Raw genomic sequence first — 25,899 nt, 5'->3', positions numbered from 1 at the left:
CAAACTCCCAACAATCCTCCTGCCTCGGCTTCCCAAGTGCTGGGATTACAGGCGTGTGCCACCACGCTCAGCCTTATTTTTATGTTTTAAAGAGAATAAAAAACAATAAAACATTATGAACAATACAGAATTTCACTAAACAAGATCACAGGAATTCAATGGTTGTTATAGTGCATACTGCTGTCTTTAAATTAGTTGTTCAAATTACCAAATATAAGCATGCAAAACTGGTAAAAAAAAAAAAAATTTAAAAAGAAGAAAAAAAATAAGAATTACAGTCCAGCAGTCCTGTCCAGCGGCTGTCATCCCTGCTGGACGCATCTGGCGGCGTGTGCCCTGCTCTCCTCCCTCGGAAGCCAGGCTCTAAGCCCTCTTCAAAGTCATCCGTCCTTCACAGCTGCCTTCCAGTGCTGAACATTCCTGCTCTCGACCTTGCGCTCAAAACCCAAGCACCTGCCCCTCCACCAGGTCAGCAGCGCCTGTGGAGAGGGCGCCTCTTCTCTCCTCCACACGCGAACTCCCCCATCTGCCCCGGGCTCCCTCGGCAGAGGGCAACCAGGAGGAGGGAAGCTCGGCCCTCGCTGGGGAGCTCTGCCTCCAGGAACGGGCTGCACACACTCCGCCACAAGATCACTCCACATTGGAGAAGAGGCCCAGGGAGATGACGTGGATCTCACTGTGGCACTGCTGTGCACTGGGCCACTGCGATGCCACAGTTGCTGGCTACGTGGCCACGCAGAGCCCTTGAAACACAGCCCGTTTACACTGTGTTACACTGTGTAGCAACTGTAGTCATCCCTGAGGATTTTACCCCATCTCACACTGAGTCTTTGGATCCAGTCATGAGCCAGTGTCTTTCCAGCTGTGGCAAAGCCCACCAGCTGGCACCTAGTCAGGAAAGACCCCTTGGGTTCAGGGAAGGAGAGTGCACCGTGCCAGCTGCCGAGACGGGGACATGTGAGGCCCGGTCTGGGTCACCTCCCTGCAGCAGAAGGAAGATGTGCCACGGGCCGCCCTTCTCACCTTGAAAACAGCTGGCTTCTCACTTCGCCTTGCAAAGGAACCATCAAGATTAACAAATCAACAGCAGCACAACTCAAAACAAAATGCAGGCCACAAGTAGTGGATGGTTTTCTGGAACTTAGTTCCAGAGGGAGGGAGGGAAGAAGAGACACAAAGTAATACAAAGTAATACACTGCAGTGAATGCCAGACTGCTGGGCTGAACTTCCCATATAGAGGTACCATACAGTGCTGAGCCCTTTCCACACAGCAAGTACAGAAAACTACAGAAGAGACAAGGGCACCAGAAACAGTACCAAATACCCAGGGATAACACTATCAAAGGATATCTAGGCCTTGTGCAAAGAAAATAACAAAACACAGAGAATAAAGACCTGACTGATGAGCGTGAATGGAAATCATGTCTGCTCACTCAGAAACACAGGTGCTAACTTGACAGCTTCAACCCCATCCAACCAACACTCTCGCAGAGCAATTGTTCAGGAAATTGAGAAAGTGGTTCCAACTCAGACATGAAAAACAAAGCATCAGGGATGTCCACAACCTGGGAGACTTACAATGCCAGGTACACGCTGACAAGGTGTATAAAATTAGGACAACATGTGTTGGGCAAGGATGAGCAAACAGACCAGAGGAACAGAACTCCAGGCCCCTGTGCAGACACTGGATTTCAAGGCAGGCGCTTGTGCCACTGAGCTATATCTCCAGCTCCAGACACTGGATTTCGGACCCTGAGCCTGCTGCACTGTAGTGGGGAAAGACAGTCTTTTCAGTAAGAAGTGCAATAAGTAGTCAAACACATGCCCAATTTTTTAAAAACCCTTAAGATTATCCCTAAACATGACAACAGGACAGGGAACAGTCTTTCAAGACAAAAAGGTAGAAGAAAACAACTCAGAACCTGATAACTACAAATCAGTGAGGAAAAAATGTACACATAAAAGAAACAATGCCATACGGTTGCTCTTGATAGAAAATCCAAAAACAGACAAAAAAGCTGTGCTTTAAAGTCCAAGCAGTGGCTGACTCCTGGGAGTAGTCGAGTCCCGGATGAGAATGAGTGGGCTTTGGAGGTTGGCTCTGCACGGCAAGTGGGGAGCAGCGACCAGGAGAGGACACAGAGGGGCTGTGGAGGCCGTGGCCACTTCCTGCTCCAGAGCAAGCGCACCTGTGCGTGTGGGCATGAGCAGCGCGTGCATGTGTGTGGGGCGTGTGGATGTGAGTGCACTCACACACGCACGCACACAGATGGATACACGATAGAGAAATACACTGTCTGTGTGCTCTTCCCTCTCTACAATACTCCAGTTTAAAAGTAAACTAAAACAACCACCAGGCTGTCCCACTCCTTCCTGGGATGTGCGGTGTGAACAGGGCACGCCTTGGGCAGTACCTGTCGCTTGATGGAGACCAGCTCCATGTCCAGCTGTCGCAGCACCGTGGTAGCAGCAGTGGCGTTGGCAGAAACAGCCTCCACGTCCTCTTGAGAAAGGAACATTCCTTTCGGAGGTTTCCGCTTTGCTCTGTTTTTAGCTTGTGTGCTGTGTTTCTCTTTTTTCACCTGAGGAACTGCCTCAGCAGGGGGCACCTGTATGATACACACTTTTGGTAAATAAAACTGGAAATTAAGATGTCAAATGAAGTAATACACATATATCCTTAAAAGGCCACAAACAATATTCAACTAATACTGTGCTGTATTCTCATCACCTTCTACACACTCTGAAAGGAACTTGGTTAACAGACGAGGCCTGGGATTTGGGCTGACCCCTTTAAAGGGTACCGTGTCTCCTTCTTGAACAGAGACATCTTTAGTCTCTTTTCCTTTTCTTTTTCTCCTTTTGATACTGGGAATCAAACTCATGACCTCGTGCTGGCCAGGAAGGCGATGCCACTGAGCTATATTCCCCGCCCTTTAGTCTTTCTTGAAGCTTCTGCCAGTAAGTGTTATTAGCTTCCTGGAGTAACACAGGAAGATCAGAAAATCATTATTCCCTTTGGAACCTTACGGCCACACAGATGCTTATTTATATGACACAGATATAAATGAAGAGCAGCTATTTTTATACGAACAGTAGTCTCTAGCAATATACACCCCAGACGACCACAGAAAGAAAAAAATGATTCAGCGCATATAATGGACTGTAATTCTTCAAACCTTTCCATTGAGAAATACAATCTTCAGGGCTTGGGGTGTAGCTCAGTGTCAGAGCACTTACCTAGCAAATGTAAGCCCCTATGTCCCATCCCCAGCACAAAGGAAGGATAGAAAAAGTAAGGAGAGAAGAGGAAAACAAAGGAGAAAAGAAGAGCAGAAACAAAAACTTCAATATGAAGTTATGACTTTACAAATCACTTCCTTTTGGAAACATCTAACTTTTGGGGAAGCTTTAGGAGTGTAGTGCAGTGACAGAGTGCTTGCCTAGCCCCCACTTGTGAGCCCTGGGTATCATGCTCAGTACTGCTATTTTAAAAGGAAAACTTCCAGGACAATTCATTACTTGCTCAAAAAAAAAGTAGTATCATTTAAAAATCCATGACAGCTGCTAATTTTTTAAAGCGCTGTCTCTAAAACTATAACTTTCAGAAATAAAATACAGTTAAACCTTGGCAAGGAAAAGATTAGGTCTTACTGGTAACCACTTTAAAAAGTTTTTATAGTTCATAATCTAAAGTTAAGAAAGTATGTTCAGTTTTTGCTTCATATTTTGAAAGACTGAGGTAAAAAGAACACAAATTATAGTGGCAATGATAACTTTTTAAACAAGTGGTAATAAACAACATAGGCAATAAACTATACTCTGCACAGCACTATGTTGTTTAACAAAGACTACCTTTAACCTTGTGTCTGTATAATAACATTTTATACTTAAACTAAGATTTAACCAATTTTCTTTTTGAATTAGAAATTACACTATATAAATAAAATTATAGTAAGTGACATAAAATCATTTTCTTATGCACTGGAAAGGAGTCCACTGAAGAACCTAATAAATCCCAACACATCCAAACAAAGCTCCCTGGAAACCCCAGCTCAGTCTCCTCTCCCGAACGCTAACTCAGTGAATGGCGAGGGTCTTGCTCCTCGAGCACTCCCGTGCACCACCGGCAAGGACAACATCCACACAGAAGGGCTGATTTCTAATTCGATGATAAACACTAACAGAGACCTGAGAAACGCATACGAAACACCCCGACACAACCACTCAACTTCCAGAAATTAACCCTAATCGGATAAAGTGCACAAATACTTAGTTATGTGACCATCAATTCAGCACTATTTATACCAGCAAAGAGCAAGGAGAATAATCAAGCTACAAATTCACATGTGATCAGTTAAGTCAATTTGTAAGACTCATATGATGAATATATAGCTATGTGTATATGTATATCTGACAAAAATATAGTCAAGATGAACTTTAAAGTTTATAAAAATTAAATATTATAAGAACCCCTTTTATTTATTGTCTTAAAAAAGTGAACAGATTCATACTTATGTAAGCATATGGACAGACACTTTTTGCAGAAAAAGTATCTGGAAAGCTACCAAAATGTTAACAATGATTACAGGGGATAACAGCACAGATAACTTTAACCTCCTTTGTGTTTAGCTGTATTCCTACTTGGCCTGTAGGAAGCATCCATTAGGGTGTTAATTTTAAACTCTGGCGATGCCTAGGCCCTTTGTTTTTCTAAGTTTAAATAACTCACGCTGTGGAGAATAGAGACCACAGGCTTGGTCTTCAGAAAGAGAAACACCTGCACGAACACACGAAAAAGTCATACAATTGTAGGGGCTCTTGGGCCCCGGGAGTCCAGAGGTGAAATCTCTGGTCCCAAAGTGTCAGGGCACCAGTGACCCCCAGGGCTGCGAGAAGGATCCTCGCTAACACAGGTCGCCCCTGCCTACTCCAAGAGGGCAGCGAGGGCCGCATGAGACTAGTGTCCGCTTGGCAGAGCCACTTCTCCATCAAGTTCTATAGAGTAAGGCTGGCAGTGCTTGCTAAATCCTAACATGATGTTTTCCATAAGACAACACTTAGTGAGTACAGCATGTAAGAGCACTGTTTTATTTGTGGAACTAGCAATAAAATGTATTTGCCTGAACGGTTCTAGGGGAAGATACCTCCTTTTTGCTTTCCTTGTTTTGATCAACCTCCATGTCAATGGGATTACTTCCGTTTGTCTCTTCCAGCTCATCCTCACTGGAAGACAAGAACAGGGAACTGAAAGGTTATTTCATACTAATTCTATTCCAGATAAAATACAAGGCACACACCTATTTAATGGTAAACTTTATATAAAACTACTATGTTTCCAGACTCCAGAGATAACAATGTTTTTGTAACTCAGAGAGCACATCACCAATTTTAGAAGCTCTGCAGGAACAACGGTCTCTGCAGCAGGAACAAACGTGCCAACCAGTTGAATACCATCCTTAAGCTCCCCCTTCTACTACTCATAGCCACAAACACCCTCAGGCTTTTTGGGTGTCTGCACAACTGATGTTTTATAACTTAGAAAAACCACTTTTGCCCACAATAGGACCCGACTTTTCAAGAGTCAAGCAGCCTCCCAGTTTGCCCAGCTGCAGCGGCCGCCGAGCACTCAGGATGTGACCCTGGCGTGCGTAAGACCCAGTCACCACTACGTAGGGAGAAGTCCCAGCTGTAGGTGCCTGGGGCAGAGCCTGGGCAGAAGCCTTGTCCCTGCCACTACTTTTACAAGCAAGCTCTGCTACTGCTGTGGCCGCACGCCCACGGGGGCCTGGCCTCCTCCCAGTACAGGAAGGGGCACGGAGGCACAGAATATTGCGGGGAGAGGCGTCTGTGCCCTGAGAAGACAGCACGTCTGCCACCCTGTCAAGGCTGACCAGTATCACCAGAGGTCATTCTGATTTTGTTGCTTAGTTGACTGTACCAGTTCGTAGCAAGACTCAATTTGTGAATTATAAACTAGGCCTGCATATAAGGAAATGAAAAATTTAATCAAAATTTAGTAAGCGTACTGAGCTCTGAAGAGAGCACTAGCTTGTGTGCCAAAGAACATGCACATTTGTCATGATCAGTAGTTTCACTAAATCTTTTTTAGATATTGAGGTCTTGGTATTTTGCTCAGGCTGGTTTGAAGCAATCCTCCTGCCTCAGCCTCTCAAGTACCTAGGATTCACCACCAGCTAGAACCTCATAGTTGCAAAGAACCTTGGAGATTTCCTTAACACTCTGCTGTGTAAGAAACCAAATATACACATGTCAAATGAATCTTGGGTTACCACACCAAATACATTTCAACCTAAAAATAAGGTCTCTCATTAAAATGGGCCACCTTTATGGGACAGAAGTTCCTGACTGCAGAGAGCGGCAAGAGCAGAGTGCAGCATGTGCTCACTCAGGGGTGTGGCTTGTAGACTATGGCCCCTGCTGCCCCTGTACCTGTAGCCCAGGCCCAAAAGAGTGCCAGGCGCCCTGGGCTCACTCACCTCTCCTCCCGCTCCCGCTTCTGCTTGCGAGCATGGCGATCCATCACGCTGGTTTTAGTTCTTGTCTTCTTCCAAGAGTAGTAAAATTTCACCAGACTTGCTATAGATTTATCAGGAAGCTAAATATAAAACATGAGTTCATTCAGGGTTAAAGCTGATCTTTAGACATCAAGTGTGTTTAGGTGTATTCAATAAGGATCATCCGCATATTTAGAAATGTTCTAACTTACAGCCTTTTTCTCTGATAAAACAAAATACATCTTTCAATTCAATGTGTTTTCAAATTTCTGAAGTTTACTAAGTGAAACTGGGCCAATGAAAGCTTGTGAAGTCAGACTAAGATGAATTTGTTTTTCATGTAAGTAAACGCTCTTAACAGTACTTTGGATTTTGTTCTTTAAAATTCATTTCAACACTCAAGGCAAACATCAGAGGGCTTTTAACGCAAGAATCTACCACACAGCTTTCCAGAATGAACGGCTAAGGAGACTTGCCCCACAGACAGACAGGACCCACGCGCCACCTCAGGTTCCTCCTGGGCTCTCGTTGCCCATGGACGGATCCCAACAAGCAGCTGTGGTGGAGGCCAGGAGAGGGTGCAGCACAGCTCCAGGCTGGGAAGGGCCTCACCAGGACACTGCGTCTTCTGAAGGAAGCATTCCTAAAGCAGGAGTCTCCATGGTCAAGGACAATAGCCATCTCTCACGCATACAAACAACACAGACGCTAGGGGGGACAAAAGCTGATGGTCTCTTACCATTTGTTGGATTCTATGAAATGTTTTCCCATGAAAACTAAAGGCTTGCTCAAATAAGACTTTATCTTCCACCGTCCACTCATCTGGGAAGGGGGTGAAGTTGGGCAGATCAGCCAGTGACTTTTCAATGTTATGCTTATGCCAAAAGAGCATCCCAAGGGCCTAGGAAAGCGACAGGAATGAGACTTTAGACCAAACACCTGAATCTGAAACAGAGCTAAAGTGGTACTGGCAAAAGAAAAGCATGTATGATTTCACATGCAGACAAGTAATAATCGCTTGATTCACATAAACTGATTAAGTGGAAAACACTGCCCTATGCCCTTCCCCCCCAGTATTTTTACTGTGGTAAAATGCATGAAGTTTAGCATCTCAACTGTTGTGAAGTACTGTCCACTTGTCTTGAGCACATGCATACTGTGTTGGAACTGTCTCCGCCTTGGAAAACTGAACCTCTGCACCCACTGAACAGTAGCTACCACCCTGGCCCCCGGGCCTGTCCCTCTATCCCCAGAAACCAGCCTTCGACTTCCGGTCTCTGGTCAGACTGCTCTACATCCCTCAGCTAAGCAGAACCACCCAACATTTGTCCCTGTGACTGGCTTATCTCATCTACTATGAAGTCTGCAAGGTTCACACATGCTGAGCCAAGGAACTTCCTTCCTTTTAAGCTGAACAATAATCCAATATATGTATGTACCGCAGTTTATTTATTCATCCTTTGGACACCTGAGCTCCTACTTTCAGTTCTTTGGGCCTAGAGCCAGGAGAGGATTTTCTAAATCACATGGTTCTACCATCAAAGAGTGCTCTGCAAAGGTGCGGCTGCACTCTTTCCGCCAGCAGCCAATGATCTCGCCTCTTGTAACCTGTTGATCTAAGGGCGATCCTGGCTGACATTAGCACAGCCATTCCTCTCCCTATTACTGTTTGATGAGAGACTTTCTCCAGCCTCCCACTTTCAACATGTCTTTGGATCTAAGGAGTGTCTTGGTCACAGGATGCATTGGGATCCTGTGTTTTTCCTCACTCTGTTTTGACTGGAGAGTATAATCTATCTACATTTAATATACATACTTGCTGATACTGAAGAAACTACTTGTTCATTTTATCTACTTATTTCCTCTAAGCTTTTTTTTTTTTTTTTTTCGGTATCAGGAATCGAACTCAGGACCTCGCGTTTGCCAGGCAGGCGCTGTGCTGCTGAGCTAAATCCCCAGCCCCTTCCTCTAAGCCTTACAGCTTCTTTTGTCCCTCATTTCCTGAGTCACTATCTTCTTTTATGCTTAGTTGGCTGTTGCTCACTGGGGATGTTCACAGTCCCTCCTCACCTCCTTTTTTATGTCTATTCTACAGCTACTTTCCTTTGGTTGCCACAGGGATTGTATGTCCATCTTGAAGCTGTAACACTCCATTTTGAGTTTATCCTGGCGAAGTTTCAATGCTGTATAAAAACTCAGCTCCTTGAACATCTCTGCCCCACCTCACAGTTGGTGATGTCACGAAATTACACCTGCATCTACTGTACGCTAAAACCTGAGCTAATGAGTCTTCTGAGCGGACCAGCCTCACCAGTTATGTGGAAACAATGTGGAGTGAGCAACACGAGTGCTGTAACAGTTGTGAGAGTCTGAAGGATGTCTCAGCCTCCTCAGTCATGTAAAGAACCTGAAGTGCGACCACAAACCACTGGCAGGGCAACAACAGCTCTCCCGGCGGCCACAGACCCGCCCCAGTTCACGTCTCCTCCATCTCTCCAAGGGTGCTGGGTCACCGTGGTGCCCTTCGCCCCGCACTTCCCGGGACTCCACAGCACATGTCCAGTGGGACCAATTCCATCTGTGCCTGTTATCTGGGAGTGTCTCAATTTCTTTGCTTTTGAAGGATCGGCCAACCAGATAGTGCATTCTCTGTTGACAGTTTTCTCCTCTCAGCATGTTCAGCATATTGAACCCTGGTCTTCAGGACTCCAGAGCTCCTGGTGAATGATCTGGTAGAACATTACTGAGGAGCTTTGCTAGTGACAAGCCTGGGTGTGGACATGCGTCTGTCTTACCTCACGTTTGCTGCGCTGAGTCGCTCTGATATTTGCATTCATGAGTTCCATCAACTTTGGGGAGCTGTACTAATTTCTTCAAAAGCTTCTGCCTCTTTCTGGAACTCCCCCAATACTTACCACATTCTCCTGCAGTACTTATGTCCCACCGGGTTGATGGGTTCTGGTCATGAAAATTTTTTCTTTTTCTCCTCAAACTCAATAATGTATGTATGTATGTATGTATGTATGTATTTAGGCTTTTTTCTGGTACCGGGAATCGAACTCACAACCTTGCACTTGCGAGGCAGGCGCTGTGCTGCTCAGCTAAATCCCCAGCCCCCAAACTCAATAATTTAAACTGTTCTGTCTCCAGTTCCCTGATTATTTCCGCCTGCTCAAAGCTGCCTCTGAATCCCTCTAGTGAATTTGTCATCTGAGTTATCATTTTTAGTTGCAGAAGTTCTTTTCTCACTTCTTTAGGTTTTTTCTTTTTCAGTACTTCACTTTTGTCCATCCATCATTTTCTTGCAGTTCTTCCTATCCTGCTTTAGTTCTCTGAACTTCACTTTTACAGTGACACCAGCCACCAAGTGTTTTCTTTCAAGGCCCATCCTTTCCGTGTGATGATCCTTGTTCTTCCCCAGGATGGTACCTTTGTCACAGTTTCTGCTTCTTGGTGAGCTGCAATCTGTCCGCGTGGAGGGATCAGCCTGAGGGCTAAGTGTGAGGTCTCTGTAGGTCTCTTCTTAGCCTGCTTCTTTCCCTGGCTACGTACACTGCCTTACTTCTGTTAGGGGTCCCAGGGGAGCCCACTTCCCGCTGTGCAGCCACACAGACACATCCTAACCTCTCCCATCTGCCCTGCCAGAGGGGCTATGAGAAACTGGAGGCAGGTGCAGAGGCAAGGGCAGGGCTCCTAGGCTCCTGGAGGGTCCTGACAGCAGGAGGCAGGCCACTCCCAACAACAGGGAGGCACTGCACCTCTGTGACACAGAGCAGCAGTCAGCCCTTAGAGCACAGGTCCCCACATGCTAGGGACAGAGTGCTCTTCTGGTTACCCTGCCTCCTGCAATGCATGCAATGCGTGTACTCCTGGAATACATGCACAGCTGCCTGCCACAGGGGTGCTAAGGGGACAGCCAGGTGCTACCTCTTGTGAGTTGCAAATGAAGTCACAGTCTGCGGCAGACCCCAGGTTCCCAAGATGCACACATCAGACATGGGCCATAGCACAGCTCATATCCAGGTGTGCAGATAGACTCCTGGCTTCCTCCTGCTGCTGTCCTGGTATCCTCCCTGTCATGTGCCCTCTGTACACTAACTCACTTAGCTCACAACCCCTGTGGCTTCACATTACTTCCAGTTCTCGAGTTAGAATATGGAGGCCCAGAAACACTGAATAACCTGCTGACCAACAGTCCCAGAGCAGGTAGGGCAGAAGCAGGACAGATGAAGCACCACACTGTCTCACCTCTGTGCAGGAAAGGAGCAAGGAGTTACAGAAGCAACTGCGCTGTTCTTCTTCACAAGAAACCTCTAATACGCACAGTGGTTTGTTATTCCCTCAGCTCAGGGGAAAAAATTGGTGAGGAACAAATTAGAACCAAGAGATAGTCCAGCAATACTATCCTGTGAAAACTTCCTATATCACAGTTCTAAACTGATGGAGATCACTACAAAGCAGCCCTGAGCAGGACCTAAATTAACCAATGGGTTTTTCATGTTTACTTGTGAATCTGTGTAAGGCGTAGGCTCCTTGTCTGGAGATGGGCGGTGGACTTACAGTAAGTAAACCTCTGTGAGTCACTAAGCCCTACTAAAACCTGTAGTGGTGGATGAAGCAGGAAAGCCTCAAAGGATAAGACATGATCACAACCAAGGACACCTGGATGCATCTCAACTAGCTAAAGACTGTAGCCTCAGGCATCTCACTCCTGGGTGGCTTAACTTAATACCTTACTTGGAGAAGACCTTGAGTGATTCCGCCTTTCTTGAGTATTCCTTTCTCTTCTTCTGATAATTCCGATAACTAAATAAATATAGGCCACCCAGAGGTCTTGGTCTTAGCCCTGACTCAAATTCTGCGAGAGGGCTCTGATCCTTTGCCTCTTTTATTTAGCCTTTGCTATACACTCGTTCTGGAGATGGCGGATCTGATCAGCCTGCAATAACTAAGGGAAATTATTAACCTGATACTAAACTAAAAATGATCATCTCAAAATGGATGGTCAAGACCGGCATCCTTAAGAATTCTCACAGGTACAGCTGGGCATAGTGACACATACTTGTAATCACAGCTATTTGGGAGGCTGAGACAGGAGGATCACAAGTCTGAGGTCAGGCTGGGTAACTCAGTGAGACCCTGTTTCAAAAGTAAAAATGAATACGGCTGGGGATACAGCTCAGTGGTCAACCACCTGCCCAACTTATGTGAGGCCCTGGGTTCCCCAGCACAAAAACAAAACAAAAACAAAAAATCCAAACCACCATACAGGTATTCTTCAGAAAATTTCCAATAACACTTACAAACATTTTAAAGTTAAAAACAAAAAACTTAATGCTTTTTCTGAACTGGTGTGTGAAGCTTATGGACAGGGTTTGCAAAATGAGAAACCTATTTTTTTTTGCTTTGAATGATTCTTGAACTACATGAATTGAGATGGCTTTTCTAAAAGCACCTCAGTGCCCAGGATAAAGTAATTCAAAGCCAGGCCAAGCTAACTGAAGGAGTCCACCTGTGTAAACTGATCGCTCGGTAAATGGGAAATGTGAGTGACCAACAGCTGTAACAGATCAATGCCAGGAAAGGCACTAACCTACTTAATATGCTTGAAGCAGTAATTAGAGCCTGAGCATGGAATACAATTACCAACATACTTTGGAAGAAAATCAGTCTTGCAGTTTTCACAGCAACGCTCCAAATAACACTTTGAGAAAAACCTTAGTCAGACATTTACACCCAGTGATTCAAAGCGAGGAAAACTGCACCAGGAGATGAACTGCGATGCTACTGAGAAGACTCCACTCTGACCAGCCCGCATCACGGCCCGGAGGGTGAGCACAGCCACCTTCCCAACCAAAGGCGCTGCACCCACTCACCTCGGGCAGCAGAGAGGACCAGAGCCGCGACGCTGCACAGCGAGCCCACCCTGAACACACCAGGAAGGAAGCAAGCCTTTACCTGCTCCATGTTGTACCCGTGCTTCTCCTTGGCGATGGCGATGTACTCGTCCACTGGAAGACAGAGGAGAGACCGTGAGCACTCCGGGAGGGTGAGTGGAGCCCACAGGGCAGACCCTGCCAGACCTGCACCGCAGGCGGAGGACAGCACGTACAGTGACCCACATAGTGCGGCTGGCGAGGCCCCCGCAAATGCCCCCCCAGACGTGAGCAGACCGATGAGGGCTTACGCTCGCTCTGTAACTGCCCTTTAACAGACAAAACAAACAAAAATCCTTGGCGCTACTTAAATTCTCTAAAGCAAGTATTACCTTGGTACCTGTACTTTAAAAAGAAATATGAAACTGGGGTTGATTTTTAGTTTCAGTTGAGGTTAAGGTACAAGCAAACTATTTTTTATGGGGTTTTGTTTGGTTTTCAGTGCTGGGGATGGAAGCCCGGCTGCTCCCTCCCCCCCCCCGCCCGCCCCACATACAGCATGGGCTCTGACAACTGAGCCAGCTGGGTGATAAAATACAAAAAGAAACCCCTGCTGGGTGTGGTGGCACACACCTATAATTCCAGCACTCACGAGGCTGAGGTAGGAGGACCGCCGTGAGTTTGAGGCCAGCCTGCGTTACAAAATCGAGTTTGAAGATACCCTGCGCTACATAGTGAGACCCTGCCTTAAAAAAAAAAATCCCTGGTGCGGCCTCACGCCAGATGTTTGCCTCTTATACTCCAACGGAAGGGGGCATCTGCTAACTTCCAAGTACTGAGGAGACACCCAGGAAAATGGGCTGGCTGCACCCCAGGAGAAGCTCCCGCCCTGCAGAGGACAGAAGCCCCTGGCGGACATTCCAATCTCCCACAGCACTGCTTATGCTCATGTGTGGCTTCCCTTCATGAATTAGAAAACAACGCAGACGGACACAAAAATAAAGTAATACAAAACTCTCTGAAATAAGTAAAATAAATAAAGTGAAATTCTTCTTGCCCCAAAACTCACTCTGCAGGTGCAGTGACAACAACCAAGACAAAGAGGCTCCGAGGGATCCCTGCCCACAGCCACGCAGAGGTGGACAGAGACCTCCTGGTCCAGGCTGCGTCCCCAGCAGCCTGCTGACCCAGTCATACCCAGCCCTATTCCTCCTGGGTACCACTGACCATCTGTGTAGCAAAAAGAAGTCAGTTCTGTCAAAGAATTCAAACTCTGCTTCACAGCATCATTCTAACCCTTGGGGATAAAAAACCCTTAATTCCAACAGCAATTCCTACAGTGTAACTCAATGTTTATTTCAATTCTAAGATACCACTTTACTATTTTTTATATTTAAAACACACACAAACTTGCTGGTTCCTTCAGCAAAAGTCCAATTAACCTAAATATCAGCAAATAACAAACTGAATGACCCTAGTATGAACACAAAAGCTGAAAGTGATCTGAAGGGGGTGGAGGAGTCTTCTGGAGCTCCTCTTGCTTTTTCCCTGCAGCAGGGTACATTCTGTGCCTCTCGCACGACATGGCTGAAGCAGTGCCATGGTCACAGCCCCTCCCGGTCCTGGTGGCTGCCACCCGCTCACATCCCTTCTGCTTGCATCAGCCATGGGGCCCACGAAGCCTGGCTCAGCCTCCCTGACCAGAGGCAGCTAAAAATGACAAGGGAAGCATGAGCCCCTCAGCCGTGGCTCCATGGGTACCAGCAGCCAGGGCGGGGCAGGGAGCATGGCGAGTTCTAAGACGGCGCTGGGTGGGACAGGACGCTGCCCATAGTGTGAGCCACGCTGCTTCTCCCTGAGGAGCGGCGCTCACAGGCCCACTGCTGGCCCGAGGCGGGTCTATAGCACCCTAAAGGCTGTGAGGAAGCAAGCAACGTGGGACCCCTGGGACCTGTGAAGCACACCGCTCAGGCTGCCAGTGGACACAGCGCTTCTCCACTTCGGCACGCCTGGTGCCAATGCAGTTTCAGGGACAAGCATGTGCCAGTGGGTGCTAGGGCTGTGACGTGCACAGCGTCACCATCCCAGGCTTTCTGTCCAGCAAGTCAAGGCAGCACAGGTGAGGTGTGAGGAAGAGAGGCCCAGACCCAAGCTGGCGCTGTCTCCTCAGAGTCTGCCCTGCAGTGCCTGGCCTGCCTTTAACAACTTCCTCCACTGTGCTGGTGCTGAATAAAAACCACAGGAGGCTGCTGTTCTGGACTGAACTCCCGCACTGGCCCCTGGGGACCAAACTAAAAATCAAGATGGAGCTGTTCTCGCTAACTTTGTCACCCAGCTACAAGCGCCACTTATCTGACCTTCTGACTCCTGAGGATCAGAGAGAAACTTCCCAAACCGCAGATTTCCACGTGACATGCTAACGAACTCCCCGGGAGGTCATCTGTGCAAAAGTGACCCGAAATGACCTGTGGTCAACAAATCAGTCCGTTCCCGTTCCGGCTCCTCCTAGTCCTTCTTCACTCAAGCGCTCCCTGTGGACCAACGCCAGCCTCTCTGCTCAGCTGCTCCCCCCGACTTTGAGGCATGACATACGCGCCAGCTCTAGAATCAGCTCTTTCAATCGTTAGAGACACGAGCTTTCACCAGGAGAACCAGGCCATTTCCTAACCGGGAAGCTAGCCGTGCCTCCTCCCCCGCACCCCACCTCTGCAGCACCCCAGTGCCGCTTCTGCTGACCACAGGACCCTGGACCTCTCCCTCCACTTGGCTCCTCTGCAACATGGCAGCTGCTGCTGGTAGAATGGGGATTAAAATGCACACGGTGCATCTGTTGCAGTCTCCCACAGGACTTCCTTATGTAAAGTGAAGGGGAGCTTTACAGCTGAAAAAATAAAACCCGCTCCAGTACCCTCGTGAAAAGCAAAGATACCTGGTGCCGAAGGCGGATGGAAAGAGTGACGATGGAGCCCTGGAGCAGTGCAGGCTGCATGAGCAAAGGGCACAGGGCCTCCCCACTGTGCCACCTCCGGCAGGGCAGCAGTACCCCAGGCTGCCCCCCAGAGTCACCCCAATCTGGGCAAGAGGTACCCTCTGGGCAGCTGGAGACCACATAGCTCGTTCCCCAGGGCTGTCCCCAGCCACAGGGTTGAGTGCCCAGCACACAGGGGGCAGGCAGGGAAGCAGTCGGCAGGCCACCTGCACTCCGTTCTTCAAGCAGCTGCACTGCCCCGTAACTCGATCCTGCACAAGGCAACAATTCTTACAGAGTGACTGTCAAGAGTCATCTAACCTCACTGCTGATGGATACAGACATGTGCAGCTGCAGCTGTACTAGAACACGGACTGTGAGAACATGGGACTCTGGTTTCAGCTGGTGTTTTTCAGACAGGGTCTCACCATGTTACACAGGCTGGCTCCAAACTCCTGTGCTCCAGTGACTCTCCTGCCTCAGCCTCCCACAATAGGACTTTGGCTCGTGGCAGTGTGACCAGTTCCATGGCTTTTTAGCTAGCAGGCACTGGTAAAAGTGGCATCACTTAAAGGCAGAGTGAGAGCCCGCTCATCAAGAGATGGTATAAAAGTCCTAGAGCATGAACACTTACTGAACAACACCTACTACGTACAGAAAGCTGTCCTACGCAGCAGGCCAAGTGGGTGTCCAGCAGCAGCCTAGGCACACGCTGGGAGCAGAAGGGGACAGGTGGTGAGCAACAGGGCAGGTGGAGACAGCACAGAGAGCAGTGCTTGGTCGAGATGGTGACTTAGGAAGAGCTCCCTGTGGCCCAAGAGTGTGAGGTAAAAGGGTCACCCCAAGGGCAGAAGTTGGATGTGACACTGTATCAAAACCCAAACAGACCCCACCAAAAAACACGGAAAAAGGAAGTTCCCTAAACAGCTGCAGGACTGAATGACAGTGAAGCTAGCAGCTGAGCAGTCAGTGTGGCCCTCACTGCTGTAAGTTCTAGGGGTTACCTTCAAACCCCCCCCCCCCCCGGTAACCCCATCCTCGCTCTCCCTCCTAAACAAGAACCTGAGGGTCAGGGAAGGGCCGTGCCATGGCCGAGTCACCCTGCTGTGAAGGGGCAGAAGCCCTGCCTACTCTGTCCAGCCCTCTCTGTCACGAGAGCGGGTGGGGAGCCCCGCACACTACAGCCACGTGCATGGGTGGAAGCTGGCACAGAACCGGGGTGAGAAACAGAGGGCTGCTCGTGCTTGTGCTGAGCTCATCTGTTCCCATTTGCGTTCCAGTCCAGGGACCACAGGTCGGCAGTGCCAGCAGTGAGGACCTCAGCCTGCGCCACGCAGGAGGAGTGCAGTCTGCGCTGCCACGTGACCTCACTCACCCACCCCCACCAGGCACTGCAGAGGGGGAGGCTGACACAAGAAGACGGCCAAGAACAGGGCTTCTAGCCCCTTAGGGCTCTGGACAGAGTCTTGCAATCATATCTGAGTAAGCACTGGGGATGCAGAAGAAACATGGCAGCAATTTCTCTCATAACTCAAACTAGCACCGAAATTTTAAATAAATTTAAATATATATTATATATATATACCATGGAACCTCTTTTATTACTTAAATAAGGGATGGTGATCACTGTAACTCACTGAGAAACCGAAGGAATAAAAGTCACTTAAGTGAAGCAACTCTGCCACCTGGCGGGGCTGGACGTCACCACAGCCAGCATCCGAGCGCCTCCTCTGCAGAGCTCTCCAAGGGAGTTGGGGAACAAGTCCAGGTCCCTCCAGGGCAGGGAGGGCGCACTTGCTCTCCCAAAGTGTTTTGGTTTCTTAGAACCGCATGGTGCACCCCTCCCCAGTCCCACCGACGCTGTGATCTGATACACAAGCAGTGTGAACGCCCACACTTAGGGCACACGCTTCCAGCAGCTGCCCCCACAGGCGCTGCCTGTGTCTTCCCCCTCCCAGTAGGCACTTGAGGACGAGATGGTCTCTGCCCCTCTCCTCCCTGACTGTTGAGAGTGGACTATTAGGGTCCTAAAAGCTTCTTCCAGGGCTAACATTCCACGACTAATTCTTCACACTTCTTCATGTTAAATGTAAATGTTTTCCCTAGTAAGACAACGACAACATCCTCTGCCTTTGCCTGGGATGTGTGCGGCACCCACTGAGAAAGCCCCACGCACAATCTCCCACAGTCAGCGGAATGCCGCTTCGCTATGTTGAATCAAAACAGTAGGCACCCTTCTTAGAATTCCCAAAGGAGGTCGCGAGTGGTGGCACAAGTCTGTAATCCCTGCACTCTGGAGGCAGAGGCAGGACTGCTGTGAGTTCCAGGCCAGCCTGGACTACATAGCAAGACCCTGACTCCAAAAAAAAAAAAAAAAATCCCAAAGCAAAATGAGCACAGCAGTACCCTTGCACGGAGTCTCTTAACTTCTCCCAAGCAATCCTGTGCTCAGACACAGAATCCTCACGCACTCCCACATATACGTAGCTTTGTGCCGTGAGCTGATAGGAGAGCCATGATCGTATTCCCTGACACAGCAAGGAAGCGGGGAGTGGAGGGAGACAGACAGACAGACAAACACACAGAGAGGCAGACAGAGGCAGAGATGCTGCTCTGGGTCATCATGTGAAGCCCTAGGCTTCTGCTAAGAACCTGCAGCAGGGTGGTGGTGGGGCGCTTTCTTAAGCTGCAGAATAAGACACTAACAACTCTGACACTGCATTCTCACCCAGAGAGAGTAGCTACCATCCAGAAATCAAATAATAACAAATGCTGGCAAGACTGTGGATGAGCTGGGGTGATGCTTCCTCATAGCTGGTGGGAATGTAAACTAGTACAATCACTATGGAAATCAGTATGGAGATTCCTCAAAAAAATTACACTGATCCATGCACACCTATGTTCACAGCAGTGCAAATCATAATAGCCAAGTCTCAGAAGTGGCCTATATGCCCATCAATAGATGAATGGATAAAGAAAATGTGGTATTTACCCACAATGGAGTACTACTCTGCCATAAAGGATATAGTAGAGTCACTTGTAGGAAAATAAATGCACCTTTTGACCATAACGTTAAGTGAACTAAATCAGGTACACAAGCTTAAATATTGTACAACTTCTCTCAGATGAGAAACCCAAAAGTAAAAGATAACAATAAATAGACCTTTTGCAAAAGGAAATAGGACCAAGACCCGGAGGGAATTGGGAGGGGATGGAAAAAGAACTAAGAGGTGTTGGGCACATGCACCAACTCCCCACGATGAGTGTGACCATTCACACTGCAAACATGGACTCATAAAAATAACTGGAAAATAAAAAGTAAAAAACAAGTAATGCTCAGTGAGCAGAAAAATAAAAGGATACTAAACTCTCACAAAGGTATAGCAGTAGGGGAGCTAAAAGACAAATGTAAGAGCTAATAAATTAATTCCTTCATAAACATTTGAGATGTAGCCAGACACAGACATAATGATGCAGTTTAACACCTCAGGATGAATGGGCTCGCAAGAGACTCCACACCAGCCCTACCTCCCAGCTTCAGCAATGCCCCAACAGCCACGCCTAGCCTGGCGCATCAGATCCTCAGCTCTACCCCTCTGGCACACGGGTGCCTGGGCCCCATCTTATGTCACTCAGCAAAGCGGGTATTTTCTGAAAAACATGTCACTGGGCAGACAACAGTGCACCTACACAAATGAAGACATGCTGTGAAGGGGCAATGCAACCTTATGGGAAAATGCTGCGTGCAGGATCTGTCGCTGCTGGAAGGCTGTCTTCAGGATATGCACACACATGAATGTGCAGATGCACTTTGCACATACACACAGCACATGAAACACATGATGCGTAGAGAAAAGCACACACACGAAGTGCGTGGTGTGGTGAACGCTCACAGCCTGAACACACTGGGTGTCTTTCCCTTCGCCCTCCCCAGGCTCTCACCATGCCTGTGGTGCCCGGTTCTGAGACGTGGTGATGCAGAGCACAGCACTGACAAGTGCAGGCCCAGGTGCGCCTTGGCCCCCGCTGACTGTGATCAAACCATCTCGATGTGCTGCACACCTGGGTGCATAGCATGAACACAGACACAGACAGACAGAGACACACACAGACACACGTACACAGTATACAACATTACCAAGCATACAACATTAAAGCATTACAGTTTTGGCAATAAAAAGATTATGAACATATCAAAATCATAGACTCAAGAAGAAACATTCTTCTATGTTACTACTATATAAAATGAGGCTTTTAGCTTTGGGACTTTATTGTTTTCGTCTGGGAAGCGGTGGAGGCTGAGCCTTGCACATGCTCAACACACCATCTACTGCAGGCCCCACTGAGCGGTACCTTTAGACCGCACCTAGGGGTTCACTCGTGTCAACAACTTCCGCGTCCGTGGTTACAGCGGTCCTCTTAAACCTCCCTGGAGTGGTGCTGGGGAAACTGCTTGCTTGGTAAATGCCAAGTCCTGCGTTCCATCTCCAATTCGGGGGGGGGGTGGGCAGGACGGCGCTTACTAAAAATATTCTTGCTTTCAGGCCCACCTCTTGCCGAGGGTACTGGGCAGGAGAGCAAAGGGTTGGTTAGAGTGCACATTTAAAACTGTAACTGTATGGGCCAGGGATATAGCTCAGCAGCACAGTGCCTTGCTTGGCAAATGCAAGGTCCTGAGTTCAATTCCCGGTACAAAAACAAACCCACAAAAACTGTAACTGTACACAAGCCTCGCTTCACAGTGCTAACCCCCTCTTCCACACAACGCAATCCATGCGTAACCAGGACTCACGAGGACAGCCCTACGTGTCATCGGCAGCTGCAGGAGATAGGAGGTTGTGTCACGGAAGGCTCTGCTGCCACACGCTTCCCATGTGTTACTTCCCCTTCCCTGCGGTCTCAGCCCAGAAAGCGGAAGTTGAACCACAGGTGACCCCAGAGGGCAAGGGTGGCAGGAGGGGGCTTTCCACAGCGAGTTCCACCACTTGCAGTGCTTGAATCTGGCCAGATTGTTTTCTTCATCCAATAAAGAAATCTTCAGTGAGCACTGCCATAGAAATGGGTTCTTCCGGAGCTTTCAAAGTTGGCTGCAGCAGAGTGACATTTCATAATAAGACAATATGTTGTCCTGGCATGGTGGCACATACCTATAATCCCAGCCCTCAGGAAGCTGAGGCAGGAGAACTGCAAGTGTAAGCCCAGCCCCAGCAACTTAGTGAGACTTTGTCTTAAAACAAAAAAGAGCTGGGGATGCAGCTCAGTGCAGGGGCCCTGATTCGACCCTCAATAAAATGGTGGCAGCGCTAATGTTGCACACTAAACTCTCTCTCAATGATTTAACAAGTCCTCAGGTGTACTGTGCACCTGGTGCTGCTCCTACAGCTGCTCCAGACGAACCCTGCTCTTTTTTTTTTTGGTACTGACAATCAAACTCAGGACCTTGTGCTTGCCAGGCAGGCACTGTGTCACTGAGCTACATCCCCGATCAACCCCTGCTCTTCTGGAGCTCTCCTTTTGGCTGTAGACTGCACGAATAATTACCTGCCCTGTCTTAAGTGCCAGAGAGAAAGAGTTACAGATGCACTAACTGGGAACCTTGATCTGCAGAGCCGAGGAGGTACAGAGAGCTACTTCCCAGCATGCTGCTGCTGTGTAGTGAGGGACAGCAGAGAATCTCAATGTTCAGGAGTGGGTATGGCTACAGAAATTAAGCTCCAGGACAGACATCATTAAGGATCAAAATTCGACTTAGTTTTTAATTGCAAAAAAACTGGAGCTTATAGAGCTATTATACAGGCGAATGGTGAGACGTCCACACGGCGGGAGGCTGGGGCTGCGGCTCTGCAACAGCATCAGCATGTGTGTTTTCAGCACACTCAAGGCCAGCGTTCCATCCCCAGCACCCCTCAAAAGAAAAACCCATGTAGTGGGGTGTAGTGGGTTCTTAATAACAACAAGCACACAGATAGGTAGGCAGGTAGGTAGGTAGACAATATATATGATTTTTTTCTAAATCATTTGAGTGTAAATTTTCATAATTATGGTCCAGTCTCTTAAATATTCAACATATGCTTTCTAAGAGTAGATATAAGCACAGAATAGTAAATTAAACAATGCAATAATACTTTAATCTGTACTCCTATTCCAATCTGGATAGTTGACCACAAAATGTGCTTTATATCTGCTAAAGAATTTTAAAGTAAATGTCAGTTATTTCGTCTCATCCCTACATATGTCGATATGCATGTTTTTTGAAATGCAGCCATATTTTACATTACCATAATGTCATCATTACACCTAAGAAAAGTAGCAAAACTCCTGGGCATGAGAAACAATGTTATAATATTCAATATATTGTCTCAATGTATAAACCTAACCCCAGCAGTTATAGAAGAAGATGTGAAGCAAATACAAGTACCGGTAGCAGTTACAAACCAGTATTACTACTTTGGAAAATTCTTCAGCACAGTTTTCTTAAAGGTGAGTGTCAGCATTCCAAACAGACACCAAGAACTGTTCCTACAGTAATATTTGTAAGAGTAAAAAACTGGAAACTACTGCAATGTTTACTGTCAACAGGAAAGATAAATAAACGATAACAACAGAGGGGTTTTTGGGGGGTAGTCCTAGGGGACTGAATCCAGGGCCTTCACATCGAGTCCTTTTCTACTTTTTATTTTGAGACAGGTTCTTGCTAACTGGCCAGGGTGTGCTGAAATTTGCAATCCTCCCGCCTCTGTCTCCTAAGTGCTGACATTATAGGTAAGCACCACCAGGCCCCACCTCATGCTTTTGTCTAGATTCCCTCCAAAATAGGACCCAAGGCCAGAAATATCTTCTGAAGAGAACCCTTCCAAGCATCAACACAAGCTTCATCTCTATACTCATGCTGCAAAGCTCTCCCTATCCCAACATACTCTTATTGTTACTGGGGAGAGGGCAAGCTATGCAGTACAGTCCCCAAATTTGGGAACCTGCAGGGCCAACACAGCGCCTCCCCGCAGGGAAGTGTCACAGATGAGGCTGGAGTGCAGAGGCTGGCGAGCAGGACCCAGGCACGGGGCGAAGGCAGAGTGAGTCTGGCCTGTGAGGAGGCTTCCACCACAGCAGGACGCAGGCCTATACCACAACACTCAACCCATTCTGGCCAACGCCTAGTACTTAGTGAGAAAAGAAATGACCAAAGTAATTTTCACACAACTTAAAAATCTCTTTTCTCAAAACTTTTAACTTCTAAAAGCCCAGCCAATCCAGGCTCATCCAATCCCTAGCCTGCCCACCCTCAGGTCCAAGAAGCAGGGACTCCTGGGAACTCACGCCCCGTGTCACTGGGAACTCGTTAGCCGGTGTGCTCACCACAGCAGCAGGGGCACAGAAGAAAACGCACAGTGCCCAAGTGACCCAAATGGCACCACAGAGCTGAAACCTCTATCTCCAAGCCCCTACCTACCCCGGGAAACCTGCAAGCGGTGGCCAGCTCCTCCTCCCTTAGGTGCACACTATGTGCCCACCGCCGGCCCTGCGGGACTGACACTGAGCACACACACCGAGTCCTGCACGAGGCTTCACCGTGTACTGGACATGGACACTCTGCGGCCCTGCGATGACAACAGGAAGGGCCCCCGGCAAGGTGAGGCACTGAGGGGCTCCTGAGGCCATGTGACGCCTGGGCCACAGCAGAATGGGGAGTAGGGTGTCCCAGACAAGGGAACAGAGGCTACCCTGGACCCCCAAGCGAAAGTTCAGGGAAGAGGAGGCAGCTGTCGGTCCTTGCGGAGAGTCACAGCAACTGGAGGGAACTGGGGTGATCTCAGTGGAAGCTACACTTTAGTCAAAAGATATCGGCAAACAGATGAGCTCAGAGCAGATAAACACGTAGTTCTGAGCTCTCCTAACACTACAGTCCTGAAAGGTCCTCGGAAGCCAGCACACTGACTATGTAGCTACGTACTACAGGGAAGGGAGGGCTCGCATTACGGGAAAGCCGCTAGCTTAAAACCCACTCTGAAACCGGGTCTGACCTTGCCTTTTGATGTAATTTTAAATTTATATATACTGTCTATGTTTTATTTACCGTTAATATGAACTTAAAAAAAACAGGCTAGCCTGTCTTTGACACAGCTAATGATTTCCATCTGTCCACTTTATTGTTTTCTTTTTCTTTTTTCTTTTTTTTGGTTTTTGAGACAAGGTCTCACTATGCAGCCCAGGCTGGCCTCAATTCATAGTAATCCTCCTGTCTCAGCCTTCTGAGTGCTGAGACTACAGTTATGCACCACCATACCTGGCTCTGTTTACTTTATAGCAAGGTATGAGCTTCTTACCATTGTATCAGTTTTTCTTCATTTTTGTACAAATTTTTTTTAAAAATTGCAGTCAAACACAAGTAACTACACAAACAGCTCCTATGCACATCCTATAAAACACATAACGCACACAGAACAGGACCATCTGTCTGTGCGGAGACCCAGTAGCCAACAGCCCCCTCATTAAGCTCAGCAACCCTGCAGCAGCCCATTCTGGGAAACACTTCTTCGGAGTTGCCCACAGGGCGGCCGCCAGCTCTGACACACACAACTCTTTCAAATCCTACCCTGAAAAAGTCAAACAAACAAAAAAAATCACCCTGTGCCATCAGCTTTCCTATCATGAAGTCAAAGTCCCTGACACCCCCAAATGAAAGGCTAAAAGCCTTCAGTCCTTGGGTGAAGGGAGCTGCTCACCTCACACACCTGGGGAGGACAGCGGGCAGAGCCCAGGCCCACCTCCCCCCGCAAGCACAGAGCAGGCCAGTACCCGCAAGGGCCACCTCCTTTGCAGGTGTCTCCTGGTCCGGTCCAGGTGACAGTCAACATCAGCCTTATCCTCAGGACTCTCTCATCTCATCTCATCTCTTTTCCTTTAGACCCCGGCCACAGTAGCACATGACATATGACTGTGACTGTGTCTTCCTGAAGTCATTAAAAGGAAGCCCACTGGGCCGAGGTTGTGGTCCACCTTCCTACATTTCCACGCAGACAAAACCATCCAGTTAAAACAACAACGAAAAGCTTTTGAGAGTTCTTGCTAGTAACACATCTACTTTGTTCACTAACCTGCAGCTACAAACCTTGGGGGGGGCAACACACAAGTGCAGAAGAGACAGGAGGGCAAAGGCGAGGTCCCAGGGAGGCGCCTGGAGTGCTGAAGGTGCTGCCCAGAGGCGCAGTGTGAGCAGCAGAGCAGCGTGGTCCGCCTGTGCAGAGGGCCACAGAAGGCCAGCAGACTCACTCCCCAGGCGCTGTCCCGGGCTCCACCTCTGAGCTCCTCCAAAGGCTCCTGCCCTGTACCCCGATGGCCTCGATTCCCCTCCTGGCCCTGGCCCTGGCCCTGGCCCTGGTCCTGGCCCGCGTTGGACCCCATCCCTACTTCTCCAGGTCACAAGGCTGCTAAGAGTCTCTAATGTGAATCGTGTCACTTCCAGCCACAGATTCTCCAAGGAGCCCTCACTCCTCTGAGGAGCCACCCGTGTCTGCAGTGCCTCAGATTCCCACTTCCCAGACAGCACGGTCACAGCCAGGAGGGTCTCCTTCCCCACGACACCCGCTCTCCAGTCCACTGTGCCCTGGTCTGGCCGGCAAGCTCCCCCATGCATTCACGGTGGCCTCCCGCAGTGCCCGGCCAGGAGGAGCTGGTGCCCTCTCTGCGTCCTCTGCTGTGTCCTGGGCGACGACGAGTGGGGCACGGAGACGCTCCTTACATTAGTCCCACAGGCAACTGCCCTCTTCCAGCCTTCACCTCCGGCCCTCCCGCTCTCACCACGGGCCGGCAGGGCCTCGGGTCACTGTCTCGCCCAGCCATCTCCGTGACTCTCCTGGGGAACATTCCTGAAACTCTGCTGCTCTCATCCATGCTGCTGAGGATTGTTTACATCGCTTCAGCGTGAAATATGTCTCCAAAGGGCACATTTTCGAGGCATATTTCAAAGGTTGTATCTGCGATTAAATGATTTTTACTTAAGACACAGCCCAAAGCAACTCCTGTAATATTAGTAATGTTTTCAGTATTTAATTATCTTTTATTAAGGAAGCGGTGCAGGAAGGCAGATGTGCGCAGTAAATGCAAGCTGGAGACCAGAGATCCAGCACAAACTTGGCTAACTAACTGTGAGACTGAAAACATTTGATTAAATATCTACACAACTCACTTGTTGCTTCTACAAAGGAAGAACTAGAAAAAATACATAGAAATTATTTGTCCACATGCCCTCTGACCCCCATTAGAAAGTAAGTTCAAGGCCAGCCTGAACTAGTGACAGCATCTCATAAAACAAAATAAGGACGCTTCCTCAATCCCTCTCTCGCACACTCCCACGCACACAAAACTGCAAGCAAAAGTCAATAAGCCCAAATTCAATGAACCTCTACTGAGAGACTTCTGGAGAGGACTTCATGCCACAAGATTTACCTAAACAGTAAGTGCACGAGCCCTCCAGCCCGGCTCCTGCTCCTTGCAATTTCCCCAGGAGGAGAAAATGCTCTCTCTCCCTCTCTTCTC

At 48.3% G+C, this 25,899-nt stretch overlaps 1 protein-coding gene across 2 annotated transcripts in view; it reads right to left on the bottom strand.

The window, feature by feature from the left end:
* Nucleotides 1-25,899, bottom strand: part of Rcor1 (REST corepressor 1) — a gene marked incomplete at its 5' end in the record, with an annotated part of 105,641 nt that overhangs the window by 8,643 nt on the left and 71,099 nt on the right. The window contains 5 exon segments of one of the 2 annotated variants that reach the window (XM_005410756.2): nt 2,416-2,610; nt 5,125-5,227; nt 6,502-6,620; nt 7,259-7,420; nt 12,478-12,530. In XM_005410756.2, the coding sequence (XP_005410813.2) occupies nt 2,416-2,610; nt 5,125-5,227; nt 6,502-6,620; nt 7,259-7,420; nt 12,478-12,530 (632 nt within the window). 2 annotated transcript variants of the gene reach the window in all.

The sequence above is a fragment of the Chinchilla lanigera genome, unplaced genomic scaffold (genome assembly GCF_000276665.1).
Source record: "Chinchilla lanigera isolate Chin_1 unplaced genomic scaffold, ChiLan1.0 scaffold00137, whole genome shotgun sequence".
NCBI classification, from domain to species: domain Eukaryota; kingdom Metazoa; phylum Chordata; class Mammalia; order Rodentia; family Chinchillidae; genus Chinchilla; species Chinchilla lanigera.
The sequence above is the reverse complement of the archived record's forward strand: the minus strand, read 5'-3'. Positions and strand labels throughout refer to the sequence as shown.